Here is a 26,163-nt window from a genome sequence, read left to right as displayed (position 1 = left end):
GTGACAGAAATTTTTGTTGAAGTGGTCCCTTCAACAATTCAAAACTGTCCTTAGCATTGACATTGACATTTAAAATATAGTAACACCTTTTCAACATGAAACAATTCCCTCACTGTTGAAAACAATGCTAAATTAATTAACAGAAATAATAGATTAATAAAATCAAACTAAAACTTAATAGCAGTGTTCTAGCTATCTGATAGTGTAACACACTCAAGTGTTTCCAAAAACAGTGGAGCAAGTAGCCCAGCTTTTGTCTTGCTTTTGGATCAGATGGAGTGTGGAAGAGTGGCTGACTAGCAACCTTGTAATTTTGTAACAATCGGGAATATGCTTCCATTTCTGAGAAACTAAGCATGGTGAATAATGACACCAACGACATGAACAGAATGAAGTTTTACATTTTGTGAGCACAAAGTCATTAATCAAAGTTGACCCTGAAATAATCCCAAATATTTAGAAGTTATGCAAATTAGAAAATTACATTTTCTCTACAAAGTATTGTCATTTTAGGCAGCAGGTTGGACCAGGTTTTAAGAACAGAAGATACTTTCAATGAATCCCCTCTATGCATTCCTACTGTGACTTCTGTCATCTAATAGATGTTTTAAAAATGCAAAAAAAAAAACATTTTTCACACAAAACGTTCAACACTAAGACCTGTTGCTATAATACCTAAATTAAATGAAGAATGAACCTAGGGGGAGATCATTAAGAGCAATGTTATAAGTGTTGTAACATTGATTTAACCCTTAGTAGCCTCGAGACAGGGGTGGGCAGGTGGGATTAAGGAGATATATAAATGAAATCTTGTCTTCTTAAGCCATCGTTTAACAATCTGTGTGAAGGTGTGTATGGTGACTCACGACCAGCCCCTTCATGATGAGCAATCTTTCCATCATAAGAGAACCTGCATCTGCTTCATGCACAGGTAGCTGCCAGATGTGACAAACACATGTCCCCATTCTGCCACTTTCTGGAACAGAGCACCATGGCCTCAAGACATTTTTCATCAGAAGAATGTTAAATGGACTGTACTTTGGTGCTTTAAACTTTAAACCCATTCACTCACACAATCAAACAAGCAGTGGTGAAGCTGCCCTTCAGAGATTTGGCCTGTTCATTCCACTAACTTTGTGATTAATGGACTGCAAGCAATATAAAATTATTCCAAAGTATTTAGCCTAGTTTTCTACTAGGCCTTATGAGCTCCTACTCCTGTTGCCAACTTCTTCAAATAGAAAAGTAGTGGTTCTCTTAGTCCGTCAAATGTGTTTTGATTCAGTCAATGGGATTACTTCTCCCTCCAGAACAGCTCTGACAGAATTGCAATCAAACATCCAATTAGCATAAGAAAACTGAAAATCATCTTAACAATTTACAGCCTCCTTTTAAAAACTCTGTGTCCCTCTGCATAGACTGGATTTACAAAACAAACACGGCGTTGGATGATTCTCTGGTTAACCACAGAGAGGCTCAGGGACTCTACACAGAGCCAGAGACAGAGAACATTGGCTTCCCTAGTTTTGGCAAATCGGTTTGAATTTCCTGCTCGATGTTGTCATTTTTAAGAAAAGAAAACTTCCAACACTTGGAAAAGTTTTTTGCTAAAAGAGAGAAGTGTTAGATAAAAGCTTACGTTGTAAAGGTAGTGGATGTATGTGTTTGACTGTTTAACCCTAGAACACTAACGTGCATTTTTGTGACACCATCACTAATGTTGGCTGTATGTTATCTGATATAATATGCCCCCCAAAAATATACTTCTCATCATACATATTAAAACACAACAATTAACATTATTGGCTAATTGAAGTACTCTTCTTTTATTTCCAGCTATAAAACGCCTCATAAATAAAAAAAAGACACCATGGGGGGACCCTATAGGATCTAAAATGAGTGAAACTTAGGGAATTGCTAACGAGATTCATAAAAAAAATAATGATAATGCAGCTGGGAACTTGTTCTCCCGTCCACCTGTTCCTGGGACATGTGCATCGCATGGGTGAAAATCACCCAACATTATTGCTGTAGTGTTAAAGAACGTATCCCCACTTGTTTCTTTACCTGTCAGTATAAATTGCTTGTGCTTTGTGTCTCACCTCTCCAGGAAAGCCCTGTCCATTAAGGAGATGCTCAGAACCCTGAGAATCTTCACTCCCAAAATGTAGGCGGACCTCCTCCAGCCGATAGCTGTAACCCAGCGGGCCCCCTGAGATGTTTACCAGGTGGGCTTTGTCTGGCTGTAGGGACACATGCTTCCCTGTGTTGTACATGGTGCCACCCATCTGGAGAGAAACACACAGTGAGAGTTGACCATAGGCTATGATTCAAATTCTTAAACCTCACCAAACAAAACATAACAAAATGACTGAGACTGGTGAGATCAAACAGCAACAGCCAGAGAGACAATGGATAAAAGGTCATTCAACAGGGGTGTGCATTTTAACGATATGGTACAGCCAGCATCTGCTTAAACTAGCTTGACACAATAACTGGTCGTCTCATCATCGGTAACACCACTGAATAGGTGCTTCTGATGGCTGTTCAGCGGCTATTGCAAGAGTCAGACTGTGTGATGAATATGTGGATAAAGTCGGTGTGACACGAGAGTTACAGCTTTGAGTGGATATATGGTGTTATAGCTCTCCACTGCTATATGACATGGCTCCCCAGTGATGTATTCAAATGACTTTAGTGGTTCTCTGAATTTGTAACAGCTCATCATCTCGAGATGCTTGTAATACTGGTGACATTTAAACTTGTTTTGTTTACAGTGGCGACATAGGCCATATTCCCACCTGGTGCGTATGAGGCAGTGGAACTAAATAAGTCCATAATAATATGTCTAGTTTAATTCATATGCCAAGGGGCTCAGTCTAACTGTATGCAGATTTTTCTGTTTACCTCTAGATGCGTTTACGCTAACCTTTTACACACAGCCAGCTATCCAATTAATCAGACAAATAATTAGACAAACAAAGAAAATGACAGTAAAATGTATTAATTTATTCAAAATCTCAGTGTGAAGCTGTGACACCGTATTTCACTTGACAGAAAGTCTCATCCAAGCCATTCAGATGAGGCATTTGTTGTATTCTTGTCCCTTCATCTCCATATTGCTGCTTAGTCCCAGCACTGTGGGTAAATATTCACTCTTGCATCAGTGCTGCACCCCCTCCCCTTTCCTTCCCTCCTTTTGCACCTTGTCAAAAATGTAAATAATTTCTTGTTGTTGTCATAATTAGTGGCACATCTGTCTGACATTCTTTAAATCAAGCATTTGTGAACCACAAAATGAATAATAAGAACCAGCCAGCACAATGCTTCTGTTCAAACTGAAAAAACCTAACATGTATGTTGTTGGACTGCAAGCTCTGAATTAATCACAAAAATGTAATTCTTTGATTACTTAGGTTAAGTGGCCTTTAAGAATTTCTGATGATATCAGATGACTTGAAGGTGCTGTATCATGCAAACTAAACCTCAGTTATTTCATCCTCATCTTCTGGACACAACTTCAGGCTGGAAATCCTCTACAGACCTCAAAAGGTTTCTTTAAAAAAGCTGTGGATTTGACTAAACAGGCAGTATCAGACTACATTGTTCTGTGCTGAATTGAAAGACGAGTGAACTGTAGCCTGGACAGGTTTGGCGTGCCTCGAATTGTCTCCTAGCAGAGAACAAATAACAAATTATGAGGGCTTTGGCCCTTGTATGTTGTCGCCGCCTTACAATGCCCCTAGCAACACATATACAATTGATATTCTTTATTCATATGCCACCCATATTCATCATACTTATTACATGTCATTGCAGCATTTACACATTCATTATTGTTGTTTGTATAAAATAAATTAATAGAGAGCACTCTGCCTCAATTTAATTGTGACATGCCACCGCTGTGGCAACATGAAATTAAACAAACCTCACCAAAATGGGATCGATTGACAGTATAATCCTCAAAGAGGAGCACGATATTACATTAAAAGAGACTAAGGATTTAGAACCTAAAAATGACTGCACAGTTTTCCCTCTTGTACGTCACTCAACAGGCTCAGTAACAGGAATAATTCATAGAGATCAAGTATACCGTGCCATATGTAAATATTTAAGCTACTTGCAAGAACATTTGCACATTCTTATGTGAAATCTTGATATTTTTACTATTTTTTACTTTTGTTCTTAGTGTTCAAAGAATGATTAAAACTATACAAATTTATTTTGTTTATTGCTTTTCTCTCTTTGAAAAATGCTCCGTTTATTGCGTGCTTATGAGTTACCATCATATCTAAACACCCTAACATATCACCAGTTCTAATAATGTGTAGAAATATTTTGATTTGCAGACATAAATGAGTCACCTACAATTTTAAGGAATCAAAAAAAAATTTAACAATCATGATTTCTGGAAAACAGTTGACCTGGTCTTAATCAAAAGGCGAGAGTCCATGAGTCAGATGAGGGGCATGAGATTGCTGAGATGTCACAACGAATGACAGCAGACTTATTAACTTCCTCTGGTGGCTTCAAGATTTGTATGCTAAGAAGTGCTCCTATTTCTTTTTTAGCACATATAATGAGCAAAACAAGCAGTCAGCATCATGGCTTTTTCACTCTGGAACTGCACAAATTCACCAATGACATTGTCATGATAGGTGGTGGTGAGGTAGGACCCAGGTGCAGTTCTTTCAATTCACAAAAAAGGTTTATTCCAAAAAAAACAGGGAGCAAAAGGCAAGAACAGAAAGCGTGGCAGAGCCGGATTTTGACAGCTATTAATCCCAACAATCTGTAAAATTAAAACAATTCAAACAATCCGTTTTGTGAAGAACGAACCTCTCGTGGCCATAAAACCGTTTAAGAATATGAACGCTAGCACTTTTTCCACAATTAGTAAAAGTGGATCTAGTCCTGCCATATCTTAGACCACCCACAGCTGACACTGGCCATCCCTTTGTAGTCCTGTCATGGTTCTGTGGTGTCTGGGTGTTTTTTCCCTTTCAGGTGCGGAATAGGTTGGGCAGGTCTGTAATCCTTCCTTCTGGGTGGAGCTTGGGCTTCAGCTGTCCTGTTACTGCACCGACTGCTCATTGGCCTCATTACTAGAGCTCCTCTTAAGGATCAGCATGAGCACCCAGTCTCCGGCAGATTGTTTGCTACCTCAGTGTGGTAATCAGGCCTCTCTCCGGGCCTCTGTCTGAACTGTGTTTGTGCTTGTCTTTACCAGTGTTCTCCTGTATTTCCCAGTTGACTCCTGTTGGCAAGAGTTTTTGACCTCCATATGAACCATCTCCAGCAAAGCTTCTCTTGTGGAATACTCACCTTAAACTTCTGCCTGCTTGCCCACCTTCCTACAGCTGTTGCACCACTCAAGGACAACCAATGACTCCCTCCGATACATCCAAAACCAGTGAGGACAGATGCATGTTACAGTCAAATAATTCTAGACTAACTTTTGGATATTCATTCCCAGAGCAAACGCTTCTCCTTTTTTTTTTCAGTGCCTCTGACCTCAAGATCAGACAATTCCCCGATTCTCCAAAACAAAAACTCCAACCAAATCTTTTACTCTTTTCATTGTCTTTAGGTCTTGCATTAGAGTTTGCACAACATTGTTATGGTATGACCAGATCTATGAATCAGAGAGCAATTAAAAAGGAAAGTATAGTAATGCAAAGTTGTATAAAAGGTGTTATGTGTGGCACCTGAGTGTTTTGTGTGCTGCTATCTCCCCGCCCTCTCCTTCCTTTTTGATTCCTCCTCCACAGGCCAGTAAACAATTAATAATCAGGTCGAGGATAAAGAGGGAGAGGAGGAAGGTTGCGGGCTCTCTCACTCTGGGGGCAGCAGCCACATGGATGGTTTGCTTTCTTTTGATTAAATAGTTAACCCTTGTTTTTTTTTTATTATTCATCTGTCTTAGATGGCAGAGTTTTTTTTCTTATTTTAGTTTTTTTTTAGTTTTAGTTTAGTTTCAGGTTATATTTGGTTTTCTTCAGTAAGTGGGGAAAACACAGGTTGCGACGGCCCACTGCGTGGCTGGCCTTGTGTTTCCCCTTTTTGTTCCTTTTGGCCGGGGTCTCCATCTCTTTTTGGTTCATGACTTTATGGGTTAACCATTTTTTCCCTTTTTCCTTTTCAGTGGCAACTTTTTAATAAATAATCTTTTCTTTTTGCAAACATTGTGTGGCATCCTTATATGTTATGGTCTCATTGAGCCTATGTGTTATTTTAATTTTATGAGGCCGTAACACAAGGTATAAGTATGTTATAAGAATGGCACGATCTCTTTAAGAATGACGAGTGCTTACTGTGAGGGTTGGCGGAATGAGTGTGCGTGTAAGGCCCAGTGAGAGCAGAGCCAATGGTCAATAGTGCAGTAAAGGTTAGCTGTGAGAAACTGTCTTGCAGCAAATGTATGGTATAGACTGAAAGTGCAGCAATAAATGCTACTGCTCCTCAAGTAACAAGCTGAATTCCATGTCTGCTTCCCCACTGCTGTATGAAGTGAAGGGGGTTAACCCAGAGGCTAGCTGTTGCTTCGACCTTGTGTCTCCCAACCAGGGCCAGGAAGGGGAAGCAGAATAAGTTAATATTGGCGACCACATAAGGACAATCTTCAGACAAAACAGCATTGTTGGGTTCACTGATTTCACTTCACTCAGTGAATCTAAGTAATACGTTGAATATTTCAATAAACACAGTGGTTAAACATACTGGTGTATCGTTATGTGGCTAATATACTGTATTTTATGTACATGCTATGATGATGGTTAATATAGTTATTGCTATTATCATTATCATTATCAGTAGTAGTGGTCAACAACACTGACTCAAGTGAACCGTGTCACTTTCGTCAGGGACTCAGATTAACCCGACTCCGTAACATGAGTTTATCTCCACAACAAACAATTCGCATCTAACTAAAACCTTGATGAATTGAATGTTGACTAGTCATTTATATATTCAAAGGCATCCATTGCCTCTTGTCTAAAAAAAACTACAAAGATAAATGAGAAGGAAGGGAAGGTTACATTGTTGGTGCTCAAAAAAAAGAAAGAAAAAGATAAATATTGAAGTTTGAAGTTCACTTAATAGTAGTTGTTTAGCTTAGAAATATTGCTATTTAGAAAAGCAATATTTATTAAAAAGAAAACTTTCTTTTAGTTACTTGGGTCAGTCAACCCACAACCTGGGGTAAATTTAGCTACAACAAAATTTTAATTTGTACCGCTCTCTCACTTTCCTTAACTTTGAGGAACAAACAAAAAAAATTGTCTCACCTCACCGGAACACAAAGTACAAATATGTAATTATGATGAACAAAGACTAGTTTTTAGGAGGTTAATCAATACTTGATCAAAAAGCAATGACTTACAGAAGCTAGTTGATGCTATATTGCAGGACTTTAACTCTTTATAGAAACCTTTGCTCCTTCTGCTACTTGATGCAGTCATATTTGATGTGATTATCACTAGATTTTCTGCATAAGCCCATATATGGCCAGATCTACTGTCACTGAAACGATGTTATTCTTAAAATATGAGGCTAATTTTTTAAATCCATCATATTATATGAAGTGTTCTGTGAAACAAATTGACATTTCAGAACTCTGATGAAATGTAAGGAAAAAAAACAAGTTTCTGGAAAGCTATATTGATATTACACCTTTTTTAGATTTTAGAAGATAAAAACAGCTTTATCTTTTGTAGTTTTTCAAAGAAAGTTGGAATGGAGGAGCAGCTGCTTTAACAGATGAGCTAAACTAAAGCTACGGTTTAGTGATTTCCACATCTTTTAACAAAATTGCATTCGAAGTTGGGGATGTTGCATAGCAGGTGGTATTTGGCAGTTGCATTTAAGAGTCCCCTGCACTACACTGATGAAAACGAATCAAACTTACTCCAAATAATTGATTACAAATAGAATATTTTGGATGCGAGGATTTAGAAAACCAAACCAGCATGAGGCAAGTCTTCAAAGCTTTATTTTGGTTTTCTTAAAGCATATGTTTGAAAAGAAAACAATTAAAAAGACTAGATACAGGGAATGAAGAAGCTTGATGAAATGAACTTGGGGAAATCTAAATGACCTCCAATGAGGTTTTTGAATCATGGTTGGAACAGAAAAATAAGTGTTTGTCTTTCATTGACTGAGTGGTACACAGGCATGGTAAGGACCTGGAAAAGGTCACCAGTCCATCACAGGACCAACAACACAAACAATCATGCACACTCAGACTCACCCCTACACTCAATTTAGAATCAACAATTAACCTACAAGGTATAATTTTGCTTTGTGGATGCTAGAATACCCAAAAGCATGCATGGGGAAAACATGCAAACTCCACACAGAAAGGCCACAGCCAAGATGTGAGCCAGGACACTTCATGCTTTGTTACCACCACATCATCTTGCAGCCCATGTTTGTATTTCATTAGTTGTAAATGTTCTAAATAAAATTATGCTGACATGGAACCTCTGAAACACGGGTGTTTTAAGTAGCATTGTCTTTGCACAAAGTTAGAGGAACTGCAAAATATAGATCTGACACCAAAGCACCAAAGCCAAAGAAGAAGCTCAGACAGCCTCACAACATTAAGTCCTTATAGTCAACCTGTGAAACCTCAACAGTAGATCTCTAAATTTCCCATAATGCAGGCTTTCAGGATTGTTTCATTGGACTCTCCTTGCCTCTTACAAGGAATTGTGATTCACACAATTTTAGTAGTATGACAAAGTCTACATAGTCATGACGACATCCCAATGACATCACATGGGTTTAATTTTCACAGCTGATAAGCACAGCTCCCCCAGAGACCTGGTCCAGCTCATTTTGATTCCCTCTTCTTTAATAGACAAGACATGTTAAGTGTGTTTTGCCACTTAGTTCTGACAGAGCCAATAGTTACAGCCTTAAGAAGCAGTAATGTATTTGCATTTAACAGATAAATATGAAGCAGGAGTTTACTTAAATATAGAGCAGGCAACTGAGATCTCATCACTCGGTTCAGTTGAGTCCATGGGTGGACACATTTTTAATCCAAACAGACATGCTTAGCTCGAATCACCCAGTATGCATGTTAATACTAAGTTGAAGTGGGCTACAGAAGGCCTGGGGATCACGCTGACACCCCGTGTTTGGTTAATGTAGGTTGCCTGGGTTACACGCCCACAGGATATTGCACTTGTTCACACTATAGAATCAATTTCAGTTCAAGCATGTGTGGCCAAGGTGCAAAAATATCACAACTTGCTATTGTATTACAAAAGCTATTTTTACAGTGTTTGAACAGAATTGAATGTAAGCAGATATGCTCAAGCTGCAGGTGTGGATGAGAGATTGGTGACTAATTTAGGACTAATTTTCACAATAATTGATCAATGCTTCACAGATCAATGCTTATTAGATGAGGCAAAGGTGTTAATGGAAATCAAAGCTATTTTAAAGCATTAATGTATTATTTCTAAGGGAAAAAGTTGTGAATTTGTTGATTCTACATATGACGAAGAGCTAAAGAGACAGTTAATACTTATAGGAATGTAATGGATTTATCTTTTTGTTTAAAAAATGCTCTAAAGAGAAAGACCAAACAGCATATCATTAGCCAGAAATACAATACTGCTGAAAACTATAAAATAATTGAAAGAGATACTGAAATTTATTAAATCTGAATATCATGAACAAGTCAGTCATTTAAATCTGACAGTTACATATCCAGTGGGAAATAGACAAAGGAAGATTAATGCAGGATAACATTGGTAGAAAAGGATGATATCAGATGGAAAATGGAATAGATTGAATTGTACACAAATTAGCCAAAAATTAGCCTACTAGGAAAGGCACTTGTATGGAGATAGAGAAATGGGTTAGGAAGAGCTTCAGCTTCTTAGAGCAACACAAAGGGAAATGAAATGCTAATATTTAAAAGGAAAAGTGATCGGTCCCACCTGAGCTCAGGCTGTAATAGGCCACTGAATAATTCATGTAACCCAATGAGCACGCAGTAAGGGCTGAGGATTTAATTTAAGTCCTCTGTCAGTATCTATTAGGGACATACTCCCTGGCTCTCCCTCTGTTGACTCTATATTCTTAATTATCTCACTACATGATGGCGGGTAAAGCTCTACTTTGCTTGGTCTTTATCAATGCTGCTGGCTGGCAGTAATTTAACAACTCTCCCCCCTCAGGATCTCTGCTGCATGCACATGGTAGATCATACTGCAGGTTTGAACATTTCCCCCCGGCAGATTCAAACCTGAAATACACGTTGACTGGTTCATCTTCAACAGTCATCTATCTTATGTTGTAGTGTGAACCCCCTAAATAGGATTAAATCAAACCACAACATCAACTTCCATTTCTTCTTCTTCCAGCAATGAACAAGCTCACTGTAAAATAAACTGTATTTTGCAAATTCTGAAAACAGCATCAGTGCCAGAGTTTGGAATGTTTTAAAGTTGTAAAGTTGAAATCTGAATCCTTTCACAGATAGATTTTCCACACTCACCTTCGAGTGGGCAGTAATCCTTTAAGATATATATATAAAATGTGTACATGTATATGTGGGGCTAGAACCTTTCCCAGCCGGCACTGGGATGTTGATATAGGAAATAAAATGTTTGGGTGTTAAACCTTTCCATGACCTTGCAACAGGTTTGTTGACATAAAAAAGCAACACATCCAAATTCAACATAAAATTTCAATATTTAATGCGTCTCTTTTTAGTGCAACACAAGTATTTGAAATCAAGCTTATTTCTGCATACCGTAGAATGAGGGTGGGAACTCTGTAGTTCTGGAGGCGGGAGACACAATTCTGGATGTCTGAATAACATAATAAAACTACTTTTTTGCACCTATGGAAATTCTAGCTTTTACAGGTAATACAAAATGTGGGAATTATCAATTTCTGTGCTTCGGCCATGAAACCTGTTCAGTTTCCACCTTTCATTCCATCCAAAATAAGGTCTTCATCTTCATCCAAACTGAGACCTCCATCTGTCTATATTCAGATATAAATGTATCGGATGGTATTACTACTGCAAACATGACAAGCTTCTTCTTTATAATCAGTGGAGTTTACATGATCAAATACTGGTCTCACTTTTATATCTGCCCTTTTTCTTTAATTTGTTCAGACTGCGTTCTCAGTTCACAGCATGAGATTTATGGCCTTGAACAGCTTCAAACACTTTTTTTTCCTTTTTTCAACTGTAAAGCTGCCTCAAGAGCTTTCAGTTGAAGGTTTGTAGGTCAGTAGAATCTCTTGGTCTTTGGGTCACAAAGTCTCAGTGGTATTCCTGCCTGTTTTCAACCGACTCATTTAAAACTGGTTCATTTATTTTTAATGGCAGCAGTCTTTTTAATGCCAGGATGATGTTTGAGATCATATAAACTACGTGCCAAGTTTAATGGATGTTGTCAAGTCCCCATTTTCATACGTCTTACTACATGTTTTAAACATCTACTAAACTGCCCTATCTAGCATTCAGTCCTCTGACTTTCAGCCTTTGATATTTAGTGTATGATGTTGAGGTCAGGACTACTGATCCCATTCTAAATTTCATTTCCAGTTTTTAATCAGTTTAATCAGTGCATAGTAAGAATATCAAGTTCTTGTAAAGATAGATGAGGAACCTGCAGTAATCATACTATCCAGTGTAAGTAATGGGGATAAGACCTGCAGTTCGTTTTCTCTTCACAAATGCAGTCAAAAGTTTACATGAAGTTAATGAGAGTCATTGTTGATTCACAAACGTTGACTAAAAAAAAGCTCTTCACATGTTCCTTTGAATACAGACCAAACTGTTTGGATTCTGTGCCTGATCTCTTGCAATGGATGCAAATTTGTAGTCATATTTTAATGTCTAACGTAAATATAGTCTTGTAAAAAAGCGAACAAAAACTTAAAATCTGTGCCCATACTTAAAGGTGAACACTCAACACTGAACAACAGAAAGTAAAATTTGATTTTTAAATCACTCATTCAGCAAAAGAATCAAGAGATGTCAAACCCTCCAACAGAAGTTACTGAAGTTAGTTGTTTTCTGTGGCATAAAACAGCTTCCTTTTTGCATCTCACTGATATCAGCTTTATAAAATCTAAGGCCACGTTTTCATGCAAAATTCATGTTTAAGCTCTTTTTGGCATGTCCTGCATGATTAACCCCCCCCCCAATATTTCAAAGAGATCTAGGCTTTTACTTGCTTGCATTGAAACCTCCAACTGAGTCAATTTTCATGAATTTGCTGGTGTGCTTAGGATTGTTAACCTGTCGAAAGGTCCAATTTTGGGATCAACATCAGCTTTTGGACTGATGGTATCACAACATTATCAAGCAGTCTTTGATGCTGAAGGACTATCTTTAGGCTACCCTGTCCCTGAGGCAGTGAAGCAACACAAAAGCACAATATTTTTCTTAGAGTGAAATTATGTTTCTAAATCCCAAGCCTCTCTCATAACCATCCAAAGCTTTTTTTTTCTTTTTTCTGAGGGTCTTTAAGAGCTCTTCAGCGCAGAATGAAACCATGCATTTTAACAGCAGAGACAATAAGCAGGCCTGAGGTGTCCCAGGTTCAAAGGGATAATACAGTATTTTTGAAGTGGCTTGTGTGAAGTCCTTATGAGCAGTCAGTGTTATCTTTCACTGTGTTTGCTCAAACTGCTGTAGAAATTAAATTTAATGAATCTAAAGTTGGTATGGTTGCACATATTGCCTTAAGACAGACTTGAGTCTAAATCCTGATAGAAAATTGTGCATCATAAAAATGAAGCTTTAGCTTTTTAGTTGAAAAAATAAGATCTGATGTTTCATTCACTCTTTCTTATCTCCCGGGTTTCCTCTACTCCTTCGTCACTCCCCTTTTTCCTATGCTGTCAAAACTTTCCACATTAATTATGGTGTCACCATTTTAGTCCAATAATCTTCTCGTTTTCTTTCTCTCCCAGCCAATCAGTCTCTTTTCCTTTCCTTTATAAATCTTACCTCTGCTGTCATTTTCCTCATAGATTGTGTGTTGCTCATCCCATCTCCTCCCCAACTCCACCCTCTCTTTCAGCACAAAAAAGAGCCCCATCAGATGAGCACTACCAATGCCTAGACTCTGGGCTTTCCTATCATACTTCACATCACGTCCTCTTTGTTGCTGAGCTAGAGTCGAACTGCCAAAACTTAATTCAATTCAATTCAATTCAATTCAATTTTATTTATATAGCGCCAGATTACAACAATTGTCATCTCAAGGCACTTAAGTAATATAGTCCAATTCAAGCCAATTGGAATTCAATTCATTGTAATCATAATCCAATTAATTCATATAGAGCCAATTCAAAAAATTAATATCCTAGCTAAGGAAACCAACATATTGCACCGAAACTTGTCTTCAGTCCAATCTCCCGTCCTGAGCGTGCCTGTGGCGACTGTGGAAAGGAACTCAAACTTAATTTCAAAAATAGTTCTTCAATTTTTCATCATTGTATACTGAATAAATTTGTTAATCTTTCATTTGAGCTGTCTATATTGAAATGATAGGCAGAAGACAGATTGTGTATGTTACTTCAGGGATGGAAAGTGGTGTTACATATGTTACTTTTTTTTTTTAAAAATAATCAGACAGATTCATTGCACTTAGTAACATGAATTCATGGTAAAAAAAAAAAAAAAAAACAGTATTACAGTATTAACTAACACAAAGTTCTTGTTATAAGGGAGTTCTCCTCTCCACCGTTGCCCACTGCCCAGAGTGCTCTGGACAGCAGACTGAATAAAGTCAAAAGCTGGATGTGATCTGTTGGTTTTCTTAGCCAAGCTAGCTCTTTGAATATATTTGAGATGACTTTTGGTGCTATATCAATAAACTGAATTGAGCTGAAAGTCCTGTGGTTCATCCTTTTTGCTTTAAGACTAAAGTACAAGAGTCCTCTTATATTTCTATATGCCAAGCAGACAACTGGCCATCAGGAATGACTGGAACATCAGTGAACACGTGTCTCAATTGTTTTTCTTCAGTGTGTAACACACCGTCTCCAGTGCTGGACCCCATTAACGTCATTTTCAGCAGATTCAGCATGTTCAATTGGTGTCAGGTCTGACAGGGACATTCTGACTGGATGTTCAGCATAGCTGGAGAATCCATGATTTCACCGCCACAGTGCATTTTCTCCTTATTTTTTGTCACTGCTTCTTCCTATCTTTTCCCACAACCTACAAGCCTACTCATATATACATATTTTTTTCCAAATTTCTTTATTCATTTTAAGCCTACTCATTTAAACTGAAGAGGTAAATGTATCCAAACTTACTGTTTGGTGTTGTAATACTGTATAGTTAGGCACTCAAATGTTGCTCACCATCTATGAGAAAAGTCAATAATATATTCAATACAAATCAAACATTTAAACAAAAAATATTATTTTAGCTTTAGAATTATGTAAAGTAACAGACTTCCTTGATTTCTGTCAATACTAATGATAAAGCCATCCTGTTTGAATACATTTTATGTGAACTATCAGTGGACCAAGTCGACAGGTGGCCTTGTTTTTAGCAACAGCTCCATATGTTTAAACTGTGCTAAGATCTAATTTATATTAAACTATATTTGCTAACTATCTTTGCTTAAGTGGTTGGATGAGAACTTATGATTTATGTGTGAGTGAATGGCAGAAAGAGGCAGACAGATGGCCTGTCAGAATGATTAATTCCCTGTTTAAATAACCTCACACTCACCTCTGCCTACCTCCATCTACTCTCCCTCATCCCCTTTTATTCTTTTCTCTCATCTCTTCCTCCTGACTTCTTCCCTCTAATCCTGTTTCCCACTTCACTGCTTCATCACTGCCTCCTTTCAATCTGTGGGCTAACAACTTTACTATTTTGTTAGCTCATATTTACGTTACCTTAGCTGAATCAGCCGGCTAGATAGGAGTTTGTCAGCCTCTCATCTGCTAACCGGTAGGCCCTAAATAAACCCAGTCAAGTAACCAAACTAACGTAAATTGTAACTTACTGGTAGGATACAGCTACAGCCAGTGGCTACCGAAGCCGTTCGTGGCAGCTCTTGTAGGTTGAAATCAAGACGAACGCATTATAAATTAATTTGTTATCACAAGAAAACGATCTTTGTTATATTGAGATAACGAAATAATTCATTTGTTATCATGAGAAAACGATCTTTGTTATATACCAAATGTTATATAACTGTGTATAAAAAAAAGAAAATCCAAAAAATGTTGGTTCCAGACTTTCTGTGCTTCTGTTGATTAATGGAACTGATCCTGATTGTTTTTCTGTGTGTCAGCTGTATGAAAAAAAATCAGCACATTATAAACTATACTGAAGTTCTTAGAATATTTTTGCCAATTTTGTTCAAGGCAACACGAGTGCCACAGGAGAGAAGACTGAAGAGTTTTTGTTATCTTCATTTTAGATAAGCAAGCATGTGTCACAGTACATGAAGAAGGTAGCTTTTTAGATAAAGTTCCCCATGATGCAAAGCCTGTGCATGTGCGGGTTCTCTCTAGGTACTCTGGATTCCTCCAACAGTCCAAAAACATGCATGTTTAGTCAATAGGTTATTGTCAACTGACCTTAAGAGTGAGTGAGAGTGTGAATGTGTTTGCTTGTCTGTGTTGGCTCAGTGATGGACTGGCAACCTGTCCAGGGTCTGCCCTCCCTCTCACCTGATAGCAGCTGAGATATGCTCCAGCCCCCTCTGAATATGATGAAGCTGGTATGGAAAATTATGAATAAGTGAATGCTGTAAAGTCTATTCTAAAATTCACATGCAGTTATCTTAAAGACCAAAAGTGGTCACTTGGTTATAAGTAGTTTCTGCCTGCATGAACAGACAGCTGCTGGGCTTGTTTAGGGAAGAGGGTCAATCCTGTAAGAACACATATCCAAGTAAAAAAGAAAAATCTGAAAACAATAAGCAAACCTGAGCGGAACTAAACATGGAACAAGGTGTTGCTTACAACAGAACAATTATGTAAAGGGTCTGGAACAAGGACAAAGGCAAAAGCAAAGAACCATAAAAATCCAGATAAATATTGTCATGCCATATTTTGAGTTTTGTCATATCTTTATTTCAGGTTTTATTTCTCGTCATGTTTTTTTTCCCCCCTGTCACATTAGGGTCACTCAAATCCAAGGGCGTAACCATGGTTTAGACATTGGGGGGGTCCAAATAAAAAAAAATTGTTAATTGCATTATCTACAATTCTATATTTATATATGAAAATTTGGATATTTAGAACATAGTTTAGAGGACTACATTGACCATGTGAATTCACATCTAAAGGAATAGTGTAATTTCTCCGAGACAGTGACTGCCCCCCCACTTTGTTTTGGTTAGTTGCTTACTGTTTACTGACCTTAAACACATCTACCAATTACAATTATGCTCTTACAGTAGTACTTCCAGTAGTTCTTTACTCTACCTCACTTTCTTACTTGTCTCAACTGACTGACAAAAAAGTGTTGGGTAACCATGACAACACAGAATGACGCGGGGGGGGTTCAAATTAAATCGCCAGCCGTATTCGCGCGAGATCCTGCGATAATTCGGAACATACGTTTCCTTCTCCGAGGTGGAAAAGTTTATAAAAAGGATCTGTCATAAATTATTGTGTGTTGTTCCACTTCAACAATAAAGTCTCTCGTCGTCCATGTTCAGACTCTTTGATTAATTGACAGCTGACAGGCACCACCGGTAGTGACGTAACGTTGATGTGAAGTTGTGATAAACTACGTATTGTGTTTTATTTTGAATGGGGGTGGAAGTTTATTTTGTTGATTCTGTGTCGGATTTCCCTTTCTGGTACAATCTGCACTGTTGAGCTTGGCGCGGATGAGCAGCGGCTCCGTCAAAAGTAGAAGTCCAACGTAAAGATAACGAGAGCCGCTGCTGAGACGGCGGCGCGCCCAGTGGGTCACTCTCATTGACAAGGCTGTTAGCGATCAACAACGGCGACCGCGTCGCAACCGTTACGTCCCCAGTAACAGATGGAAATAAGTTGAAAATAAATAAAACATAACAATCCCTTGACAGGGTTCATAAAACGAGAACATGCATTTTACATATTTTCTGCTGTATATTGGGGGGGACAGGTTGGTATTTTCTCAATATTGGGGGGGACACATTTTTTTTTTTTGGGGGGGGGGGTCACAGATGCAGGGTCAGTTCAAGAATGTTTATTAAATATGAAAAATAAGGCAGGTTGATGATCTCCCGACAGAGCAACTGAAAAGGCTGAAGATCCTAAAACGCTCTCCTCAGTAACTATGGCTGGGGAGATTGCTGCTATGAAAAATTATCAAAATAACTCTCCAAACGAGAGGAACACAGAAAAGCTATGAAATATACCAAAACGAACTCACGCTCTCCTAATGAGGCGGATTTAAACAAAGGCCGCTCTCTTAAAAACCGAGGCACTATGAAACATTAACTATAAACTTAAAGCGCTCCTTTAACGGAGGCGTGACAGTTCCGAAACAAAACACAAACTCACTCCACAAGCGGAGGGCTATGAATTAGTGTTGGGAACTTTGAGTCTTTTGGCTGAATCGGATCATTTACTCTCGAACAGTAAATTGAACGAATCTTTGAACGAATCATTTCGTTTTTCCAGCAGGTGGCGCTGTAGCCCTACTGTGGGTGTTGCACAAAATGGCCACGGTTCTAAACACTTAACACTGAAAGAAACATAGTTTGCTTCAGCTGAGCTAACAAAATACAAAACACAAAATGTTAAACCATGTGAAAACCTGGGAAAGCAAATACACAATAAGGTAACTGTGTCTGTATCCTCCCTGCCATTGTTGTTTAAAGCCCGACACTGACTCAGTAGCTGTCACGTGACAAATTAACGAACGAGAACGATCGTTCAGCCCAGTCACGTGACAGTAGAGAACAAGTGAATGTAAAACTCACATTCATTTTGACAATTAGTAACACAATTAAGTGAGAAAAAAAAAGTAACAATAAGTTCCCTAAAATGTTACATAGTGCATTTATTGTGTCTTATTATTAGTAGTATATTATTTTATGGTAGAGTATAACACAAAATCAATATGTTATAATTTTCAAAAGTATTTATTCCCATTATCATTTATTCATTTACACTTCATGCATTATATACACAACAACACTATACATATCTACAAGAACCGAAGACCACTAATTAATTACGATTTCATGACAAATGAATGAACATCACAAATCAGACATCATTCTTTCCTCCTTCGTTTCTCAGTCCACAGTAGAGCCCTGTGCGGGACTGTTTTCTTCACCCTGCTCCCGCTGAATTTCTGACCATTAACCACCCACAATGTGTGTGTTACACTCCCACCCGCAGCCGCAAAACTTTGAGAATTTATGCCCGCACAATAATAGAAATGCATTGATTTTGTGTCTTCTCCCGTCTCGCAGGAGAAAACACGTCATTTTATAGGCTATTGACAATTGAGAAACTTCTCCAAATATCACACTTGCCTTGCTCGTTACTCCCGAGTCATATAAAAGATTAGTTAATATCGAACGAATCGTTCACGAACGACACATCACTACTATGAATCTTAAACAATTAAATGCACGCAAAAGTTCCGCTAACAGAGGTGACTGTAAACTATGGCAACAAAAGATCACTCCCAAAAACGGAGGAATGAAACAGGCTATGAAAAACTTACCGTTATTAAATAAACTAGGAATACATTTCAAAGAAACGGCTCTGCAGGAGAATCGCACACTGCAGGCTCGAAGACTCTATGGCTGTGTTCAAGGTAAGGTTGGTAATGACGCTCATGGACAGAGACAACACACTGGCCCAAGACAAGGGGGACGCAGACTATTTGAGCACAAGAGGAGTCAAGGGGGACAGGTGGAAACACTTTGGAATCAGGGGAAACAATCAGATACTTCACACAGGAGGAAAGGCAAGTTACCTGAAACGAGAGGAAGTCAGTGATTTCAAAATAAAACAGGAAATGACGAGTCAAGATATGAATCAAAACATAAAACAGGACAGTTTCGCCTTTGAACTCTGAATCTGGGTCCTCCCTTCCACTCCACGTTCCTTGACAAATATAACAGAATATAAAACATGAAAATGAGAGCCACAGGATAACACAGGACCAAAAACTCCATGTCAATTATTGTCAACAGATTTTCAACATTACTACAATGCTCTACAACATAATTGTGTTATTTAATTGTAATAGTCACATTTGTTTGACAAATATGGAGGAAAAAAACACAAACATGATAACCTGATGTGCTTGTGGAGCACATGATTTCTTGACTTTAGTCTTAAGGAATACAAGCTTCATAAAAGATTACAGGAGCAGGACAAGGTGTGCTTTATAGGCTTAACAAATGTTCCTGGTTCTAATGGCACATCAGTACACTGTTACACCCAAACTCTCCAGGCAGACTATATCAGATCAAGTGGATGATGTAAATGCTACTCAGTCACTGATTACAACAACGGAAAAGCTAAATTTGTAACTAGCTGATAATTGAATAGGATTATCTTCATATTATAATTTAATGAAATGAAATCTAATGAAGAAGTCCAAATTCTTTTGGGGTTGTTTGATAAGAGATGGTTATCACTGATCAATAACTGCTTGACTTCGTTGGCTTGTGCACATATCTCTGTGTGAATGTATGTGCCAGTGTACTGGAGTCAGTCCGTGAGATAGGATATGACTGATGAAGTGTCACTTTCACAACTACTCATATGCACTCACAAACACATGTACGTGTGCCATCCAATCTATTAGTAAAATGTCAGTGTGCTGCAGTGCATTCAGAGCTTTTGTGAGAACAGTCATTTGTCATTTTCTGAGCTGTTATCACACCTTTCTGTGGCATCTCTTTGATGCAAATGTGAAGGTCGTTCCATCACTGTGTCAGAAGTAAATTAAGTTAATGGCTTTTCCAAAGTAACACGGTGACATGTTGGATTGGCTCTTAATGAACATCTGCCACTGAAACTATCATCTTCCTGTGCAGAATGAGACATAGCAACTTCCTAACAGACTTCATGTGACAATTGTGAAAAGATCACAGGAAGGTGAGTGTGAAAAAGTGGGCAAAATTATTTTTGCAAAGTCATAAGTAAGTCTAAAGTCATAGGTCAAAATCAATAAGTCCTGAGTAAAGAACAATAGCTTAAAACTGCATGAAAGACACAAATCAAGATCAAACAGGTTCCTCGAAAAGTACCCAAAGCATCAAATCAAGACCAAAAAGGTTCCAAACCCTTTATGCTGTCAGTCTATGAGTAACAGTAATAGTTTTTACTCTGACATCACACCAATAACAAATTATTAATTATTAATTTTAGAACAGTTTTAGAACAGTTCAGTACAAAATCATCCGAAGTACAGCTGTATGTTATTTCTGGGAGAGGAGGTGGAATTGATTAATCACATAATTTACACAGTGGAAGGTTTGGATCCAAGGAGCAGATTGACACTGGTAAGCAACATCAAACAGCTTCATTGTAGCTGTGGACTGAGGTGAGCTGAAACACAGAATAATACTTGATTTCTTGGAGGAAGAAGATCCGTGGAGTGAGAGCTGGCAACAGCGAGTGGACACACAGGTGAGTGAGAGTCTCAGTTTGTAGGGTCTGAAGGGTTCCAGTCTGGTCTCTCCAAAAGGTGTGTGTCCAAGCAGAAGGAATCCAGGAGGTTTCCGCAGGAAATCCAGGTCCAGAGGGTTCACCGGTTTCTGGCAGGAATCCTCAGGGTCAATTCTCCAAGTTAACAGTGGTAAGGCAGACAGGCGGCCTCTTGACAATTGTCAAGTTTGGGATGTCCAGGAGTCGTGGTACAGCTTTCCAGATAGAGATCTCATTAGGAGTTACAAGGATCTGGCGTTGAGTGGATGTGTAGGTAATACAAGCAGCAGGGTTGATGAAGCAGATGATCTTCAGCAGTGCAGAGAGAGCTTCTGGAAAAGTAGGTCAGCCACACCCACGCCCACACTCACACACGCAGGTACACACCACCAATTATCAGTAGGGGGAGACAATATACACGTGGCCAGGACTTGTGAAAGTCCTGAATAAGATCTGGATCCAAGATGAAGGACTGGGGAAGCCAGAACCTCTTTTAGGGACTGTAACCCTCCCAGTCCACCACAAGCTGCAGGCCCCAATCCCAATGGTGGACGCCCAACAGGCGACAGACAGTACAGGCAGGGGGATCATCAATGACCTGGATGGGTTGAGAGGGCCTGAAAGGAGAAACCAGAGGACTTACAGAAATTGGTTTGAGCTGTGAGATGTGGAACGTGGGATGGACTTTCATTGAAGCAGGTAGCCCGAGAAAGAGGTGAGTAGTTTGAGTGGAGTCACTATCTGACTAAAGTTCATAATGAAACTCCTATAGAAGTTGGCAAACCCAATGAAGTGTTGTAACTTTTTAATCTGGTGGGTCTGGGCCAGTCCAGGATAGCTTTCACCTTTTCTGGATCCTACTTCGTCAGCCCACTCGCAAATATGTATCCCAGAAAGATGACACAATCAGAATGGAACCTGGACTTCTCAGCTTTTGACATATAACTATTGGTTCTCTTTGGAGAACCAACAGTCTCCAAAACCCCTTAGAAAACAAGCTGGACGTGAGTGATGTGTTCAGACAGGTTCTTAGAAAAGAGGAGAATATCATCAAGGTACACAAAAATTAACCTTTTGAGAAAGTCACAGGGAACATCATTCACCAGGGCCTGGAAGACAGTGGGAGCATAGGTGAGCCCAAACGGCATCACTAAATACTCAAAATGTCCCGTGGGAGTATTGAATGTTGTCTTCCACTCATCTTCATCCTTTATGCAGACCAGAAGATTGGCGTTCCAACTTAGTGAAGATGGTAGAGGGGGCATCAAAGGCTGAGTGGATGAGTGGCAGAGGATACTTATTCCGAACCACTTTCTTGTTCCAACCTCATAAATCAATGCAGGGATGAAAGGTCTTATTCTTTTTTGAAACAAAGAAGAAGCCAGACCCTAATAGAGAAGCCAAGGGTTATATGATGCCAGAATTCGTTTATGTATTTCTGCCCCTCACCGGGTTATCAAATACTTTTCTCATTTCGTTTGAGTCAAAGTGCGAGTATCAAATATTGCCTTTGCCCAGGTCGAGTAAACTAACAATGTAAGATATTTTGGATCTTTCTGAGGAAGATGTTAATGGTTTCAGATCAAATGCCAAAGAACAAAAAACTCAACATTTACCTAGCATGGTACATGGATTTCATGGCTGGGGATGGGCAGAGAGGGCATTGACCCCAGTACAGATGACTGAGAAAACAGATTAGCTAAAATGGACATTCTACTAGCAATTTCCTTAATTTGAGAATGGATTTTCTGCTGATTTTAAATCAAGAGAACATGTCACATTAGAAAGTTTTCCAAGAAGATTTTCTTGAAAGTTTACTGCATATAACAGATCGGTTCTGGTTTCCAGATTCAGACTCTCCTATGATGGTTCTGCTGGGTCCATTTTGTGACCAGATCGTTCTGTTACACGATGGAGGGTTTTGGACCCAAGGAGCTGATCAATACTGGGAAGATCAAACAGGTCTATTGTAGTTGCGGAATGAGCTGAGCTGAAGCACAGAATAATACTTGATTTCTTGTAGGATGGCGGCCCGGAGAGTGAGGGCTGGTGGCAGCCAGTGGATAGACAGATGATCGCAATCTGGAGAGTTCCCGGCTGGTCTCTCCACAAAGTGTTTGTGTCCAAGCAGGAGGAATCCAGGAGGTTTCTGCGGGGTATCCAGGTCCAGGGGGTCCACAGGTTTCTGGCAGAAATTCTCAGGGTTGATGTTTCGAGTTGGCCGTGGTGAGGTGGACAGGCGGTGTCTTGGCAATTGAAAGGTTTGGGATCTCCAGGAGGCTTGTCACAGCTTTCCAGAAAGGGATATCATTTAGGAGTTATGACGATCTGGCTTTGGATGTCAGCCCAGGGAATATAAACAGTAGGGTTGATGAAGTAGATGATCTTCAGCTGTGCAGAGAAAGCCCGCTGGAGAAGAAGAACACCCACACTCAGACAATACAATACACACACGGGGAAAAAGGAAGGTGAACACAACAGAGAGAACACCAGATGCTGGAGAACCATGAGAAGATATTTTGTATAATCATTTTTTCTAAACTTAATTAGGTTCACATCCAGACACGATCAATCAAATCAAATGTTCAATCAGCCATCTTAGTTCAGTTGTCGATCAGCCCTAACATCAGAGAAGATATTTTACCAGTCAATACCACAGGTGGGCAACAGTTGTGTGTCAGAAAACATGTTGTCAAGGAGAGAGGACGGGAAACAATGGTCAGACTGGTTCAAGTTGAAAGGAAGGTTAAAGTGACTCAAAAAGTCATTAAACCAGTGCGATACAGAGGAGTATCTCTGAGCATGTGTAGGCTTGAAGTAGATGGTTCACAGCAACAAAAACTCTGAGTTTCATTTCTGTTTTCATGCTGCAGAATGTGAATGAACTCAGAACTGAGGCACAAATATGATTCTGTGATATTGAAGATGAGGAGGACAGCACCCAGTAAGTGTAATTTATTCTGAGATGATTGACTCCCCCCCCCCATACATGTGATGATAACTGGTGATTGTGTGGGTATCTGTCTCTCTGTCTAAGCTGGATGATGGGTAACTTAGCCAGTGTAGTTAATAGATGGACGGATTACTCTTGTATATTGGTCCAGTTGGCCTACATGTCAGGCAAGTATTTATAACACATGACTCTGGTACATCTGTGGTGCAGAGACTTTAATAGAACTAGCTTTTGTTTTTTTTGTTTGTTTTTTTTACACCACATTTTAGTAGGCAGGTTATGGAATTACAACATCCTTGATTTTGGCCTGATTTGTTGGTTGATGGATGTTTTTAAATAGAAGCTCTAAATCGCTCTTATGTCTTCTACACTAACATGTGCCAAAGCCAGCTGAGAGGTATCACATCAACAAGTACAGGTATGATTTAATAATTTGTTGACTGGTGCAAGACCTTAGATATTAATTAGGAAGGAAGAATCCAATAGTCATCTCTCTTGTAATTATTGCTCAGGCAGTTGAATTAGAGCAGCACTACTATTAGACCAAAAAAACAATGATGACACACTGATGTGCAAACCGTGTGTGGTTAAAATTCATCAGTGAATGTACGGTTTACTGTAAGCTTCAGAAATGTAATTTTGATAATGCATATGTGAAAATGTCTTGTTCTTGTTTTATTGAATACTTTTGCACATTTCTCACAATCAGCTGCATCAGGTACTTGTCATGAATATAGCAGCTGGAAAGAGATGTAAGAGCACATTTCTGGTGGAACTTAATCTGCAAAAAATCAGGACCTCGAAAAAGTAAGGATGGGTATTGGACCAATATGCAGACCAATCACGTCCCATAAGCTGACAGAACTTCCCTTCAGCTAAAGCCTCTCATTGCAGGGCATAAGTGGGCTCTACAAAAACAGCTTAGGAATGGTTCAAAGTGTTCACCCAACTTCTGAACTCCCACCCAAAAAATATGATGGCCTCTGTGGGAAGCAAACCCAATCTACAAAGACCCCATTTCACAACCCAAAGGTCTCAAATAATCTAATGCTAATGTCTCAGTACCAAACACTCCAGAACACCTTGAGATGTTCTTTGTCCATGCCCTGATTGAATATTTTGGCTGGTTGGTGTATGTACTACATCTATGATTTATATATTTGTGTCAGATTAAAGTTTCTAACATACATTTTTCTGTCATTTGTTCTTTAGCTGTCTATATTACAATAGGAAAGATACTTAGGGTGCTTTAATACTAGCGCTGTCCAGACCAGAGTTTCCTTTAGAAAGTCCATCTTTGGGAAGATGTGAAAGTTCATCTATACTCTGATGCGGACCAAACAAGCAAACACTGCTCTACCTGAAAACACTGGCCTCGGTTCATTTGCAAATGAACCCCACAGACTATCCAGCGAATGAAAGCGAGAAAGTGACGTAGAATGCAGTCCATTTTGGCGAAGGCAGCAGCAAGCCCGCCTGGGCTCCCACTGGCGAAGATGTGGAGAGAGGTGAGCCTGACCGGGCCCCCTCTGGTGAAGACGTGGAGAGAGGCGAGCCCTACCAGACCTCTGGTGAAGGCCCGGTGATGTCTGGGACAGGCATCTGCTGGAAAACGTCCAGGACGTCGCCAGAGGCTCCCAGTCTGTCCCATGAGTCATCTCCATCAGCCAAGCAGTTGGCAAAGGCCGTGAAATGGCTCTGGAGAGCCTGTAGCTCTAGTGGGTCCATGCTAGGCAGAATCCTTCTGTCAAGTAGTGTGGTGTGGAAGGGAGGATCCAGATGCAGAGTTCAAAAAGCAAACTTGATTTATTAACAAAAGGCAAGAACAGAAAGCTGAGCCAGATATCAATAATTCTAAACTGTGAACAAAACAAGACATGACTATGACTATGGAACAAAAAGAAAAAACCTGACCTGACAAAACCTGAACAAACGTGAACTGGAATCATGGAGAAAGGTGAGGATTCTGCATTGACCCGAGGGTAACCTGGAAACTAAATACTGTGGGGAGGTGATTGGTGATGGGGTGCAGCTGTGAAACATAAACAGGTGACTTGAGTGAACCTAACAAGACACGGGGAAAAACATGACAAGAAATAAACCTAAAACCTGGAAACAAGACAAAACAAACCAATCAAGTGAAGTTTTCATTGCCTATCTGAGTGGGCCCTTCTTCCGAATATGACCCCACAGGTCGTATTCAGATGCAGGAGTTACAACCTGTAATTACATTTTAAGAATACACAACCTCTAGTCACCGTGAGAGTGATTGCATATTGAGAGTAAAGATGGCACCCACAAGGGTAATAGTCACTTGTAAAAAGAAAATATTTTAGCCGTTTCCATTATCATTTTCTACCTGTAACCACGTAGTTTTGATTTTCAACCCTAATCAAGTGAAGTTATTGCATAAATCCAACCAGAAAGTTTGGACATGACTAGCAAAATGGCGTTCATAAAAGTAACTAGTCTTATTGTAACAGCTGTCATATGATGGCCTTAAACACCCATCATGAATGCATGAATGACTCAAAGTGCTGCAACCACTCATTCCTCACAAGCTCAGTGCTATTTTCAAC

At 39.3% G+C, this 26,163-nt stretch overlaps 1 protein-coding gene across 2 annotated transcripts in view; it reads right to left on the bottom strand.

Moving 5' to 3' along the window:
- Window positions 1–26,163, bottom strand: part of LOC140274015 (carbonic anhydrase-related protein 10-like) — a 136,410-nt gene that overhangs the window by 20,403 nt on the left and 89,844 nt on the right. For both annotated transcript variants that reach the window (XM_072369698.1, XM_072369699.1), the window contains exon 4: window positions 2,103–2,288. In XM_072369698.1, coding sequence (XP_072225799.1) covers window positions 2,103–2,288 — 186 coding nt within the window. The remainder of the gene's footprint in view (window positions 1–2,102; window positions 2,289–26,163) is intronic.

Source organism: Leuresthes tenuis, unplaced genomic scaffold, assembly GCF_036924035.1.
Source record: "Leuresthes tenuis unplaced genomic scaffold, fLeuTen1.0.hap1 SCAF_17, whole genome shotgun sequence".
Classification (NCBI taxonomy): Eukaryota; Metazoa; Chordata; class Actinopteri; order Atheriniformes; family Atherinopsidae; genus Leuresthes; species Leuresthes tenuis.
This window is presented reverse-complemented; position numbering and strand designations above follow the sequence as displayed.